The 15,000-nt window shown below is 44.4% G+C and overlaps 1 protein-coding gene across 5 annotated transcripts in view; it reads right to left on the bottom strand.

Moving 5' to 3' along the window:
* Positions 1–15,000, bottom strand: part of stxbp5a (syntaxin binding protein 5a (tomosyn)) — a 75,734-nt gene that overhangs the window by 26,547 nt on the left and 34,187 nt on the right. For all 5 annotated transcript variants that reach the window (XM_035529109.1, XM_027015519.2, XM_035529110.1 and 2 more), the window contains exons 6-8: positions 14,998–15,000; positions 8,537–8,600; positions 6,281–6,364 (exon numbers count right to left, since the gene is read on the bottom strand). The exon at positions 14,998–15,000 is cut by the window's right edge and continues 132 nt beyond it. In XM_035529109.1, the coding sequence (XP_035385002.1) occupies positions 6,281–6,364; positions 8,537–8,600; positions 14,998–15,000 (151 nt within the window). The remainder of the gene's footprint in view (positions 1–6,280; positions 6,365–8,536; positions 8,601–14,997) is intronic.

Genomic DNA, 15,000 nt, shown 5'->3' with positions numbered 1-15,000 from the left:
GAGAGAGAGAGAGAGAGAGAGAGAGAGAGAGAGAGAGAGAGAGAGAGAGAGAGAGAGAGAGAGAATGAAATAGGTGAGAAAAAAGATCCATTATTGCCATTAGCCACATACAGCATGCCTCCGACAGACGTTATCCATCACTACTACTGTTTCAAACACAGCTTATACCCAGGAGCAGGTGTTTCTGACCTGTCCTACGCAGACAATGAGCAGTGTGTACCCTGCACAACCCTCAGGTCCCAACTCTCCTAACACTGAGTACTTTATTTCACAGTATCTTCCAGTGTCTTTATTTATCTCTAATAAAGCCCATGCTGTGTCTGTGTTTGTCCAGTATATGGACAGTCACAGACCTTTCGCCTGGGTCATAGAACTTAGTCGTTTATCTGGAACAGCTGAAAACATGCTGCCCTTGCATAGTGATAGTACAGTGGGGGGGGGGGGGGGGGGGGGGTACCGAGTGCTATGTCGAGTGGCTGTGTCATGTCTGGCGGCTGCAGATGCGATGGGGTCAATTCGGATGGTTTTGCGGGCGAAGCGTTGGACCTCAGGAGGGAATCGAAGATCACTGTTTAATCTACTCTAATCGAAAGCTCGATAGTAATGCAAACCCTCCCAACTGTTCCTCCCCTCTGGAGGTAGAGGCGAGAGAGAGAGAGAGAGAGAGAGAGAGAGAGAGAGAGAGAGAGAGAGAGAGAGAGAGAGACAGAAACACCAGACATAGGAGAGAGAGGCAGGGGAAATGGAGTTCTCGTTATTTTCCAATTAAGTGCCCTCTGTAATCCCGCCTTCTCCCTCTGTATTCCCATGCTTTCACTCCCCTCTGGCGGTCCAGACTAATCAATAAAACAGCAGCAGTGTCCTTATGAGGCTGTCAGAAGAGAGAGAAGACCATCTTATCTCCACCTTATTGACTCATATCAACCAATCAGCAGTCAGGCGCAAACACGCCCCCCGCCCGGCACTGCCACGTGCTGGCTTTTGTCACACCCCGCAAATCTGATTAGGATGAACGGCACTGTGTGCATGATACTTGATATGTGGTGGGAAGGCTTCTGGGATCAGGAGAGCACACACCTGCACATGCACCCACACACTTGTGCATGCTGGCTTCCACGCCAGTAGGTGCGATTATCACTGTGACACTCAGCCAGAAAGAGACATAGTCAGAGGATAGAGATATAGGGAAAGAACAAAACACTTGAGTATGAGAGGTGTGCAAACAGTTTTTGGGGTGGGGCTGGGTGGGGTTCCAGGGAGAAGCTTTGGAATATGACCAACTGATCTACAACTGATCCAGAATGCAGCAGCATGATTGGTCCAAGTTCCCTTCACTGGCTTCCAGTAGCTCTCTGCATCAGATTTAAAACACCAATGCTCACCTATAAATCCAAAAACAGATCAATCTCTTCCTATAGGATGGCAACAGTCAAAGCCCGAGCCGTACCTCGAGTACGTCGAACCTAAAGTATGGTTCGGCATGAAGGCCCAAGCTACAAGTCTTGTGGAAGACAAGCATCAAGATTATTCTCTGTCCTGTCTCATAGACGATAGAATGAACTTCCACCTCCTGGTAGAATGAACTTCTAAGAGTCCCTTGCTGACAAACATATACCGAAGATGCATCTATTTGTGGAGTATTTAAATGACCACTAACCTTGCATCTATAAAAGTTTAGTACTAATGTTGATTTACTGGACATTCTAGCACTTATTGTTTGGTATTGCACTTATTGTTGTTTGATATAGTACTTGTGTTTATTTTGCATTTCTTCTAGGTATCAGCAATGATACCTGCATTTAGCAGTATTCTAGTCCATTAGCTTTTACCTACTATACTGGCTAGAACGCCTTCTATGAGTAGATGCTAAAGTGTTTTGTAAGTCACCCTGGATGAGAGTGTCTGCTAAATGCTGAAAATGTCATTGTAAATGTAAAATGACCATCTGCAGTGATTTATGACACACTCTGATACAATATGATACAACATGATCTGTATTGTCAGATTCCTCTGAAATTTGTTCTGCAACCCGCAACAGCTCCTCACACAAACTTGTACACTCTACACCTTTACACATAATTACAAAAGTGCTCTTAAAAGCATGCCACAGACCACCTTTACACATAATTACAAAAGAACTCAGGCGCACCCAGAACACACTTTTCCTGGTGTTACATATTACATCTTAGAGATTTTACTACGTGTTCATGAGTCTAACCTAAAATACTAATTTAATTTAGTCACAGAACTGATTGCAGTATAAAGGTATTCTTAAAACTCTTTAGTCTTGTCCTTGTTATAGCACAGTATTCTATAACTCCCTGTGTTATGGAAGTGTAAAACTGCAACAGAATCGGGTTATTAATCTCAAAAGAACGAAAAAAGTGGATACATTGCTATACCTTACTACAAATAAAATCAATGTTAACCTTCCATGATAGCGTTGTTTACATATGACCCCCAAGGTATTTATAGGGCACAACCGTCTTAATTTACACATTGTGAACTGTTACAGGGAATAGAATATAAGTCTAGGGAGAGTCTAAAAATAACCTTTGGTCTTCTCTGTGTTATTAATAAGTGCAATTTGGTCATGCTGGTCTACTAACCTAGTAACACTCTGTTGAAATGAGTTCATATCATCCCTATCAGTTAAACATGCTAACAGAGTCGTCAGGTACAGACATCAGGCTTTTAAAAATTAAAATAAAATTAAAATAAAATACAATTATTGGATTACTGAGATTACGGGATTGCTGAGATTATTGGATTACTTTACAGCCATTAGTAAACAGTGAATAAAAGTGGAGAACTAACACATCATCCCTTGTGGATCTGGAACATTTGTAATGGCAAAAAAAAATAATGGGTTTGTTCACTTTACCTGCTGCATTTTAGTGAGAAAAACACCAAAGAAACGGATGGGTGCTTGTATCTAACTAAGATGATGTTGTCAGTAAAATATCCAACTGAATAGTAGTAAATGCTGATGAAAAGTCCGAAAAGAGGCCCGTATGGTGTTTTAAGACAATCTGGACCAGTGTGACATCTGCAGCTTGCATGTTTGTAAACAAACATGCACGGATCAACTTTACTGTCTATTGCATTAAGGTGCTGAATTAGAATCCGTTCATAAAACATCATCACGAATGACAGAATGGCTAATAGATGAAAGTCATTATATTCCTTAGGACAAGATGTCTTAGAAATTGTTGGGATATGAGATCTTACAGGAATGGTGTGTGTATCTAAGGAAAGCTGGACATTTTTGGCTACACTGAAGCCACATCTCTTGCAAAAGATTTGAAAACCCGTAGTTTTCCTTGTAGTGATATGCAGAAATGTCTCATGTGACAGAATCCACACACTGACAGTGATTAGTGTTCTGTGTACATTTGTGCACGTTTGTGCACATGTGTCTATCTGTGTGTGTGTGTGTGTGTATGTCTGTCTGTCTGTCTGTGTGTGTGTGTGTCTGTCTGTCTGTCTGTCTGTCTGTCTGTCTGTCTGTCTGTCTGTCTGTCTGTCTGTCTGTGTGTCTGTCTGTGTGTGTGTGTGTCTGTCTGTCTGTCTGTCTGTCTGTCTGTCTGTGTGTGTGTGTGTGTGTGTGTGTGTGTGTGTGTTTATGGGAAGTGAGAAATTGAAAGATTTCAGTGCAGCCAATGGGTTGTATGGAGTGTTCTGGGTCTCCTTAGAAGATTCCTGTATGAGAGAGAGGCCTTCTTTTTTATTTCTCTCTCTCTAACAAAAGGTCCACTAGACCAAATGAAGACATACAGAGGGGACTAGCCAGCAGTCATGTCACACACACACAGACACACACACACACACACAGACAGACACACAAACACAGACACATGAGTGTGAATCTCCCCACTCATGCCCAATTAAAACTGTTGTTGTTTTGGGCACTCAGTGGTCTACAGCAGAGAGTGAGACGTCACAGGCAGCAGTGGTCTACAGTGGTCTTTCCCTGAGAATCATTCTCACACCATTCCTTTCATTTACACTGACCCACAGCTGTATGCATAAAGTTCAAAGTTCAAAGAGGCTTTATTGTCATTTCAGCTATATACAAGTACACAACAAAAACGAGACAGTGTTCCTCCAGGACCACGGTGCAACACAAAAACAACAGTGCAACAGACAACATGCTACACAAGTGCAAACAATCCAATGTAGTGCAAAATGTCATTAAATAAACATTAAATAAACAATAATAAATACAGGACAGGACAAATACAAAATGAGTAGACAGTGCAATTATTTAGTCCAGCACACAGTACTGGGAATATGTAAAGTGAGTTGTGCATAGGAGTCAGTGACATGCTATACTGAACATAGCAGTCACCAGTTACATAACGGTCACACGTGTACATACATACACACACACACACACACACACACACACACACACACACACACACACACACACACACACACACACACACACACGTGAACAAACGCACACTGCACCTCATTCTTAATCATGTCTTTTTCATTCAGTAGGGAGAATGCCTGCTCCTGTTTAATAGGCATATAATGGATATTACTTAGCATTCAATGTTTATGGGGATAAATGCTTGATAGTGAGGTTGTCTCCTAAACATAACTAAGACCAGGACCATAAAACAACATGGGCAACTTAGTGAAACGGATAATTTGTTAAATAGAATAGTGCATATGCGGACCTCAGACCATCCAAGCCCAAATCATCCAATTCACAAGACTCAAGTAACTAAAATAACCACACATTCACGGCTTAAATTTTTAGCCATCATCTGAAAAGGACTGACTTATTTCAGTGACTGAAACAGAATTGGAATTCATTTATTTTTTACGCAGCACTTGCTAGAAGCTCTGCTAATCACCAGAGGACAGGGTGGATCGGTCGGAGGAGTAACACACGGATGAATAAGGCTGAGAGGAGGCTTTGATTGGGTGACTGGGCCCCTCCATCAGGGCCATTAAATGATTAGAGCAACGCACACTTGCCTGATATTTATCGCCACACACACATACATGCGCATGCACGTCATTCTACCTGCCCAATCCATCATGCTTCCACCCTGATTTTGCCAAGGCAAGCCCAGCCCACACCTCACAGATGCGAGAGAGAGACTTTATCAGGGAAAGATTCAGACCTAAAGACTCAGACCACAACCTGCCCTATATTAACTGCTTCTTCAGAATGACGACAGCAACGGCGACAGCAATAATGCTAAAAAAAATTTTTTTAAAAAGGCCGTGCAACTCCAGGCAGCTGGATGCACAAGCGGTTGTCTTGGAAATGGAACAATGTGTGTGTGCCCACTTTGGTGAATAAGTAGGAGAACAAGGGGCAGTGACAGAGGTGTAGTGTGTCTGGCACTCCCAGCAGATCTGATGTTACACCTCGCCGCCCTGGAGTTTGGGCGCAGAGTGCCCACTGCGGGACATTCATCTCGCGGCCGCATTAATCAGTCGGGCTAAAGTGAGCGGAGGGATACATCAGATGTCTACAGAGACCAGGCCATTCATCAAGGCACCAGGAAGCTCTCTCCAGAGAAATTAACACGTGTGCACAGGCGTACACACACACACACACACACACACACACACACACACACACACACACACACACACACACACGCACACACAGAGATTGACACAACACCCAGAGAGTATGCGCCAGGGAGAGATTTTGGAGGAGGAAGAGAGAATCAGGTGGAGGAGAAAGAGGAAGGATAAACAGAGCATGTAGAAGAAGAGAAAGAGGGGGTGGAATTGGTGTGATCCTCTATGTGGTGTTTGTTAGTGGGTGTGTGCGTGTATGTGCGTGTGCGCCGGTAACAACTTATGTGCATCCAGTCTGCTGGAACAGGAGCAGAGCTTTGACCCCACACCCCCCCTTTGCCGGACTCATGTTGGCAAATACCACCATGGGGCTGATGTAACATCCTGCTACCTATAGGAAGCATGTCTGCGTGAGTTCGCAGACATGCATAACCTCGCCAGAAACCACCGTGCGATCTCGGATAACAGACGCTCCTCTAGTGACGACCTGCTCCCCCGAAGGCGAACGCGGCTCGCCTGCCACAGCTTCCTTCACCTATTTATATCGAACCCCTTCATGAATATTTGATCGCTGCTTTTCTCATATCCGCAACACCACTATCATAGGCCCAGGAGAGGCCAGGCGGGAGGGCGGGAGACTCTGTGGGAGTAGAGGGGTAGAGGCTAGCCAGGAGAGGCCGTGTCAGAGAGCACGGGTGGGTGAAGAGGCAGAGGCCAGGCCTACCTCGTCGTATGTGTAGCGGTAGTCTGCCTTCTTCGATTTCAAATCCCACAGTACCACGATGCCAGACTCAAATCCTATTATGAGCTAGGAGAAGGAGGAAGAGGGGGAGAGAGAGGCAAACCGAAGGAGTCACTCAGTTGGATTTTGACCTGCACGCAAATGCCAAATTACAGATCGCACAGCAGCTGGGCTGAAAGAGGTTTAAGGCTTAGAGCATCTCCAGGAAACCAAACCGCTGGAGACTGAATACAAAAAATAAAAGAGGAAGAAATAATGAGATTTCCGTATGAGGTGGTATTGTGACATACACACAATATATTTATATACGCACACTTATAGTAGATACTCACTTAGCAACTTTCAGCAGATAAATATAACAGCAACTGAAATCAGCCCAACTCTATCTCCCTCTATGAGCTTGCTGCCCGTTGGGGCATCGGTGGCCTGTCTGCGGGATGGGGCTGGAGTCAGGGGCGTGGCCATGAAAGGTTAACGTAGAAAAGGGACCAGCGGGTCTGGCTTGCACTGACAGGCTGCTCGGAGCTGAGTGGGGCATGGGGCATGGCTTTTGATAAAAAGCCAAGAGCATCTTGAGAAAGAGCATCTCTACTGCAGCACACATTCTCCAGCTTCCCATAGACTAGATGTGAGCGCCGGTGTGATAATATACACTATTAAACTTTTTATGTGGAGGTCTGGGAGTTTGAGGGTGTGGTGCAGTATTTTTGCTGTTCTTAGAACTGTACTCTTCTGGACTGTTGTTGTCATTCCTGGGATCTGTAAGGGCCACTCTTCCAATTTGGGGGTCACGGCCCCAAGTGCGCCTATCACTACAGGGTCTACCTTGGTGTTAACCTTCCACATTCTCTCCGTTTCTTCTTTCAGTCTCTGGTCATTTTCAGACTTTTCATATCACTTCCCTTTGATGGTTTCCATCACTGGGGACTCACTGTCCCATCTGTTGCCGTTGCTGTTTGCTGCATCTTGTCCACTGTCACAGTGTCTGGTTGGCTTGCCTCTACTTGCCTATCTGTCTGGATCTGGCAGTCCCGCTGGGTCTTAGTCTTGTTGTTCGTGACTTTCTGAAGGTCCCTTGCACAGCCTGTATCTTGGGTCTTCTCTGGCTTTGTGCTTGATCCTGCCATAATTTTTGCCTCTGTGCTTCAGTCTGGCTTTTTCCAGCCATTGGTAGGAAAATACCCCTGGATGGTCTTTTTCCTTTTTCCTTCAGGCTTTCCTTCTGGCTCACTAGTCCTCTCCTGGTGAACTAGTAGAACATAGGTGCTGATAGCCCAGATCTTGTTCTTCCCATTCAGCTGACTTCTAATTCCGATATGGTGAGATGGATTGTCATCCATGTAGGCACTCATGTCATCTCACTGAGTGGGTGATCTCCTTAGTGACCCATGCTGTTGGTTTGAAGTTGGCCTCTTGGGTTGTCTTCCACAGGTACCGACAGCTTGTTGTGCTTCTCGGGTCTAGTAGCCAAGGATCTCAAGAATCACTGTTGTTGTGACGTATATCCTCTGGTTGGTCTCAATGATGGGAGTGCTGCTTTGGCACCTTCCAGCAGCCTTTCAGGTACTTTGCTTGGTCTCGGTAATCTGCTACGACTGTTGCCCAGATTAGCCATGATGTTCAATCTCACGTTAGCAGCTCTGGTGTTAATCTTGGTTCCTAATTTCAGGGTGTGGTGGTGGTGATAAAGATATCTCCCCTCTAACCTGTTGCCCTGGCTCCCCCTTGCTATAGCATTTGTGTGGTCTCATCTATCTCTAGTTGTGACAAGACAAAAAAAAAATTATATACACACACACACACACACACACACACACACAATTACCTAGTTTTAGAAGTCATACCTATTCACTTCATGAATATATGAAGCTTATGCTTAATGACTATTGCAAGTATTTGTAGTGGGCTGTAAGAATTTGGTGAGGATTTAAAAGGATTTTCAGAGGGCTTTATATGGTATAGTGAGGATCGTTTTGTTTTATAGAGCCAGGCAAAGCTCTGAGAACTTCGAAGGAGCATCTCAGTCACAGTGGTAGCTCAGTGTACTTGACTTGTAATTGGAAGGTTGCTGGTTCAAGCCCCACCACTCCACTGTTGGGCCCCTGAGCAAAGCCCTTGACCCTCAATTGCTCAATTTGTACTCAGCCATAATTCTAAGCTGCTTTGGATAAAAGCGTCAGCTGAATGCCGTAAGTGTGAAGTTTCCTCTCTGAATGTTTAGAACTGAGTACCACATACCTTGCCTTCATCCATTGGGTTATCACTTATGTGGACGACAGGACCAGGGTGGGCCTTGGAGGAACTACAGGATGCACCAGGGGGGAGAGAGAGAGAGGAGATGGTGTTTAGTAAAGAGACCTCTGTGATTTAAAATTGGTGAAGAAGAAGAAATAACAGTTGGGAAAGGACACAAAGTCTTCACTTCACACTCCGTGTGTGCGTGCATCCATGCACGCATGTGTATTTGACTGGCGCATAGGAGACAGTGAGAACACCAACCAGAGCCTGTGGGTGAATACAATCTCCAGAGCTGTTGGGGACAGACTGAGTAAGAGAGCATAAGAACGCTATAAGAACACCTTTAAGAACAGATCAATTATACAGAATTGCTGATCTCAAAACCATGGCATAAAAATCGTTGAGTGTGTAATGTAAAACGGGGTATGAGTGTCTCTATCCTCACATGTACAATGTGCTTCAAGAATTCCCATACGGGCGTGATCAACTGAGGACATAAAGAAAACCCAACCTGATCTTATGATCACAATGAGCTCCACAGAAACCCCCAATTACAGCTCACACAATACCAAGCACAGTATCATTCCAAAGACACAGAGCAGGATATTCAACCTGTAATCAGTCTCTTTCCCCTCTCTCAATCTCTAATTGCATAACGTGATGTTTTCCTGTCAGTCAGCAGGCGTGATTCTGATGGGCAGTGTGTCAGATCGGTGGGGGGTTAAGCTAGTGATTTCCACCAAAGAAGTCCCCCTTCCCCCGGACTTCCTCTTACAGATGTAGTGACCGAGATGCAGTCGGACAGCAGGCAGAGATCCTTCCTGCGTGAGCCACTCTCTGGTGCACTCCGACTGCACTCACCCCTATTGATCCGGGCTCGGCTGTGTGCTCCAAGCACACTAGTCCGGCTATTTACAGACAGCACAGGACATCACCTTTTTTCGGCCTGCTCGCAGTAATGACGAGGCAGAGAAACAGGAACGCAAGATAAGCTCCCTCTGTGACACCACATCCTAGTGTTTATAGCTCATATGACCATGTTGGGATATGTTCCTGTACATAGCACATTACCCTAACCTTTCCAAGTTAAGACACAGATAGCGTCGTTGGCTAGATGAGTGTAATAAACACACAAGCCAAGTGCTAGCTCTTATTGCTCTACCCATCAGACATAGAAGCACAGGACTCCAATTAGACTGTGGTTTAAGATCTTTTACTCCCCGTCCTGATCATTCCCTGGGTGTCTCTCTCTCTCTCTTGCTCTCTCTCTCTCTCTCTCTCTCAGAGAGCAAATGGGTCCTTTTTTTCTGGTGAGTTGAATGCGTGCTTCAATCTTTCCGGTTGCGTACGTGCTTGTGCGTGTGTGTGTGTGCATGAAAGCTATGCTGACAAGGCGCATTCATCACTCTCAGAGCAGCCTATTCTATCGGACGGCACTGATACACCTACATACCTCCATTAAACACACACACACACACACACACACACACACACACACACACACACACACACACACACACACACACACACACAATGAAAATCGCTAATGCCACAATAAAAATGTAGCAAACAGCAAAACTGGGGGGAGGGGGCAATCAATGTTCTTTTGAAGTAAGCTTTTACTGGGAGCCTGTAAATGCCTAGGTTGCGTTATAGCTTCATGGTCTCTGACCTTTGAATTAACTAAGGTCATTATCTGATCAGTGCCGTCCAAACACTTCAACAAATAAATCAAATAAATACTTAATACATTCTCAGCTGATCAGCTAAAGACATCCCACCACAAGCACACCAACCCTAATGGTCAGCTTTCTAGACCCAAATGTCTGCTGCAGTGTAACTGTGTTCAGTAACACATACAGATCTCAATGCTTCTAAAATTATTTCCAGAAATTCACGGAACTCTGTGAATGGTCTGCTTAAAATCACCAGACACTGTGCGTATGTGTGCTTCTATGTCTGCTTCATGAGCAGTGCATGCACAGGTTTGCATGTATGCCTGTGTTTCAATAAAGACTCTCGTTTGCGGGCAAATTACCCTACAACCACCACAAACTCCTGGTTCACAAGGTCAGGGCATGGTGAGGGAACGCTTGTGTATGTATATGTACATATGTATATGAGAGAGAGAGAGAGAGAGAGAGAGAGAGAGAGAGAGAGAGAGAGAGAGAGGAGGCTTGGGATTTTTCTGGTGCTGTTAAGTCTATCTTCCTAGCTTTCCTAATTTCAGCAGCTACCCCCCCCACACCCCCACCCCACACACACACACACACCCCACTTCAGGAAGAGCACAGCAGGCTTAACGCAGAGATCACCATGGCAACAAGAGCAGGGAGGGCAGAAATGCGGAATCTCGCCACTTCCCTCTCTCCTGTTCTGTTTCCAGCTTTGTTCCAGAGCTCAAGCTTCCACAACAATCCATGCCTTGTTCACTTACAGTCTGTTCTTCCTCTCTGTCAACATCTCTGTCTGTCTCTCTCGCTCTGTCTCTCAACTCATCTCTTTTCTTTTCTGACTCTCTCTCTCTCTCTCTCTCTCTCTCTCTCTCTCATTCAGATACAATATGCAGTATTTTTAGGTATCATTCTTCTCATTAGCCTTAACCAGTGACAGGGCATTGACAGTGCACCTCAAACCTGCTCAAAGTCTGTGTGTGTGTGTGTGTGTGTGTGTGTGTGTGTCTGCGTGCGCACATATGACTCAAGCCCAATGCAGTTCGCTGCCTTTTTTTTAATGAAGAGCGTCCGGATGCTGAGCTTCAACACCTGCCACACACATTGAGTCTCTGAAATGGGTGTCACTTCCGCTCCCTGCGAAAATGTACATCATAAGCACGCCCTGCTGAAGCCAGTGTGAGCTTGCATGCACACACACACACACACAGGCACTACATGAACCACAACCTCCCGATGGCTGCTCAACCTTGGCCAAGGAGAGAGCTACGCATCTTTGCTTTCAGGTTCAAATTCGGCATCTAAGCAGGCGATTCACACACACACACACACACACACTTTCTCATCACATCATGCAGAAAGCCTGACAGCCAAACCATCTTGAGTCACAGAACTTGTGCAGGAAGCTGAGATGCGTGTGGCGGACACACTCTGATGACTGCGAATTCGTCCAAATTTGCACAGGCGAACTCAAATGGTTAATGGCAAATGGTGGTCACCTAAGTGCTACGAAAACAAAACAGACTTTGTTATTGTATAAATTCTCGATTATATCATTTATCTGTAATTTAGGTTGTACAATGTGTTGTTTTTAATTATTTAATTAGAATTATTTTACAAACTACCAATGCCCCTCCTATAATATTAATCAAATCCAAGTGTATTTGTACTTTAAATTTTATATATATATATATATATATATATATATGTGTGTGTGTGTGTGTGTAAAATAATATACCCATACACAGAGTGAATGAGAGACTTCAGTTTTTGATTTGATATGTACTTACTTTTTTTAATTATCTAAAAATACATTTTCACTTTGTCATACTGGGTGATTTAGTGTAGACTGATGAGTAAAATGGCAATTATATCCAATTATATCTACACAATAAACTGTGTAACATGTAAAGGCACTGACCTACCAACAACTTACTGTTAAGACAAAAAGAATACTTAAACATTTCAAAAACCTCCAGCATGATGCAGAGACCGTTTGCCTTTTTAAGGACCCTCCACTAATCTCTTACAGATGAGACAGAAACATCAAAGACATGCTTGTCAAGAGCGAGATAAATGACGATTCAGATAATAACTGTGATGCTGTAGCCTGAAACCGCTCTAGATGTGCTACTTGTAAATGTATTAACACAGCAACAAAATTGCCTAGTAAGAAAGGATCAATTATCACCCATTCCTCTTAATGCCTTACTGCAGGAATCGTCTACTGAATCTCTTACAAGAGATGCAAGCAGTTGTGCATCAAAGAAAGCATGAGCAAGCTTGCTAATTGTTTCATTGAACACATATGGACTATCAAAATGAATATATACAAGGCAATTAGCATGGCATGCACCCTCATTGCCAGGCTGCAGTCCTGTGCCAGGGTACGCTCCACCCAGATCGACTATATGCCTGTGGTGATGGCAAAATGCCACAGCGCCCTTGTGATAACACGCCGCAACACCTGCACCATCGCTATGGCAACATGCACTCCCATAATGCCAGCTGTCACCAAGCCAACACAGGCAGGTTCCATCACAAAGAACAAGGGTTTCTTGGTAGCAACGTGGACACCGGGGCAATATGGCAGTGGCGTTCTGGCAGGTAGCGTCAACCTGTCAATTGACTCTTCTGGTGAGGATGCCAGGGATCTTGGATCACCTGGGAGCCCAGAAAGGAACACCGCATGGGACAAAGTGAAAGCTGATGAGAGTTAGCTCAAGCCATGCTAGGGAGTGAGCGCACACATGGCGAAGATGGAATTAGCATATGAGTAATAAAGAAACGATCGTAATGAAAGGATTTGGAGTTTCAAGTCCTCAGTGACTGTCCTTGGCTTAGAGCACGAGGATGCCAGAAACCTGCTGTGTGTGTCTAGGATTTTACACGTGGGGTGATAAGAGGGTGGCAAGACCACACTCTGGAGCACACAAAGGCTGATGCTAACTAAGTATTTGTTAGGACAAAGGTGCATTTGTATAATGATGTGTAATGATAATATGACTTTTGCCTGTAAAATGAATGTGTATATAAATTACATTAATGCACTGGTTTCATATTTGAAGTAACGTAACTAGTTATGTTATCAATATAATAATTATGAGCAATACATGAACAGTGAACATTGTGTTCACTTCAAGAATGATAGCTTAAAGGTTGGCACTGATGTTAATCAGTTAGCATCTACACAGATCTGTGTGGATATGTATACTAAAATATATGAAAAATATCATGGAAATGAAAAACATATTACTCACCTGCATCCAAGTGTTAGTTATGCAAATAAAACCCTCAACTTTGTGCCATATCATGAGAATGCACAAATAGATGAAGTGGTGGAGTAGGCTACAAGGTTTCAAAAAATGCAGCCAGTGCCTCACAGAACTCTTCTCAGCCAATAATATTGCAAAGATGGAATTAACTGTGGTATAATTCTGAGCCAATCAGAGGAGTGAACAGCAGTCTAATCTGTTCGCATGGCAGTGAAAAACGCATAATGCGTAAATGTTTTATGTTGATCGTGTTGTGAAAAAACATCTAATCCAAAATATAACTAATTATGACAAATTCTGTCATTTATTTTTTGGATTTGAATTGGGGCGGTAACTGGGGAGTGGGAGGGGCTTTGTTCTAGGGTGGTAGCTGCCACCATGTGCCACCCATGTGGTTGAACCCCTGGAAATGTGATCTTACATGTGTCTGATGCTTCCTTGGAATACCCCCGATGTGGTGAACCCTACGCAGGCATGCAGAGGAGATATGCTTACTGAAGCAGCCTTCTACTGAGGCAATGTATGGAAGCTATCTAAAGCCATATTTACATGTATCAGCACTTCTCATTCTGATACATGAATGGGGTATTTAGGCACTACAAAGTGAAGATGTTCTGTGGTTTCTCATTGTACAGTGAGGAGCCAAGGACAGACTCACACATGCAATCATGAAAGGCTACAACTCATGCTTTGGAACTCACCGGAGCAGTTTAATGCTCGTGTGTGTGCAAGTCTGTGTGTGTGTGCGCACTAAGAGAAACGGGCCAAAACCCTGTCGCCACTCCTCTTCAGTCAACCATTACTGTGGCAGAAGTGAAGGACAGAGCAGGATCTCGTGGCTTCAACAGAGCATTCTCGCAGTGGTGAAAGCAGACCTGCAATCCGCATTACACCATAGGACGGCCAAACTAACCACGCAGGACACACAAACACACCGAAGGACACCAAAGCACAGTGCAGGACCCCCAAATGTGTTGTGGGACACACAAACACCAACACACCACGGGACACACAACCATATGGAGGGACACCAAAACACACTGCAGGACACAGAAACACACCGAGGGACACCCAAACAGAGCACAGGACCCCCAAACGCACCGCAGGACACACAAATGCACTACAAGACACCCAAACACACCACAGGTTGATAAAACACATTGCAGGACACCCAAACACATCACAGGATGGCCAAACACACTGCAGGCCAGCCAAACACACCACAGCCCAAACGCACCGTGAGAGGACAAAAAAAAACCTTGCACAAAATGTCCTGTGTGAATAACTTAACAGCTCAAAATGGAGGTGAGAGAGAGAGAAAGAGAAAGAGAGAAACAGAGACAGTGTCGTATTGTTCATGGTCACACCAAATTCAGACATAAATTATTTAAGCGATAGATTAAAGAGATCAATAGAACACAACAGGTCTAGAGGAATGATCATCAATACTGTATGCTATAGCAAACAAACAATACACATTCAAGGTGTGTGTGTGTGTGTGTGTGTCACTCACAGT

The sequence above is a fragment of the Electrophorus electricus genome, chromosome 8 (assembly GCF_013358815.1).
Source record: "Electrophorus electricus isolate fEleEle1 chromosome 8, fEleEle1.pri, whole genome shotgun sequence".
Classification (NCBI taxonomy): domain Eukaryota; kingdom Metazoa; phylum Chordata; class Actinopteri; order Gymnotiformes; family Gymnotidae; genus Electrophorus; species Electrophorus electricus.
This window is presented reverse-complemented; position numbering and strand designations above follow the sequence as displayed.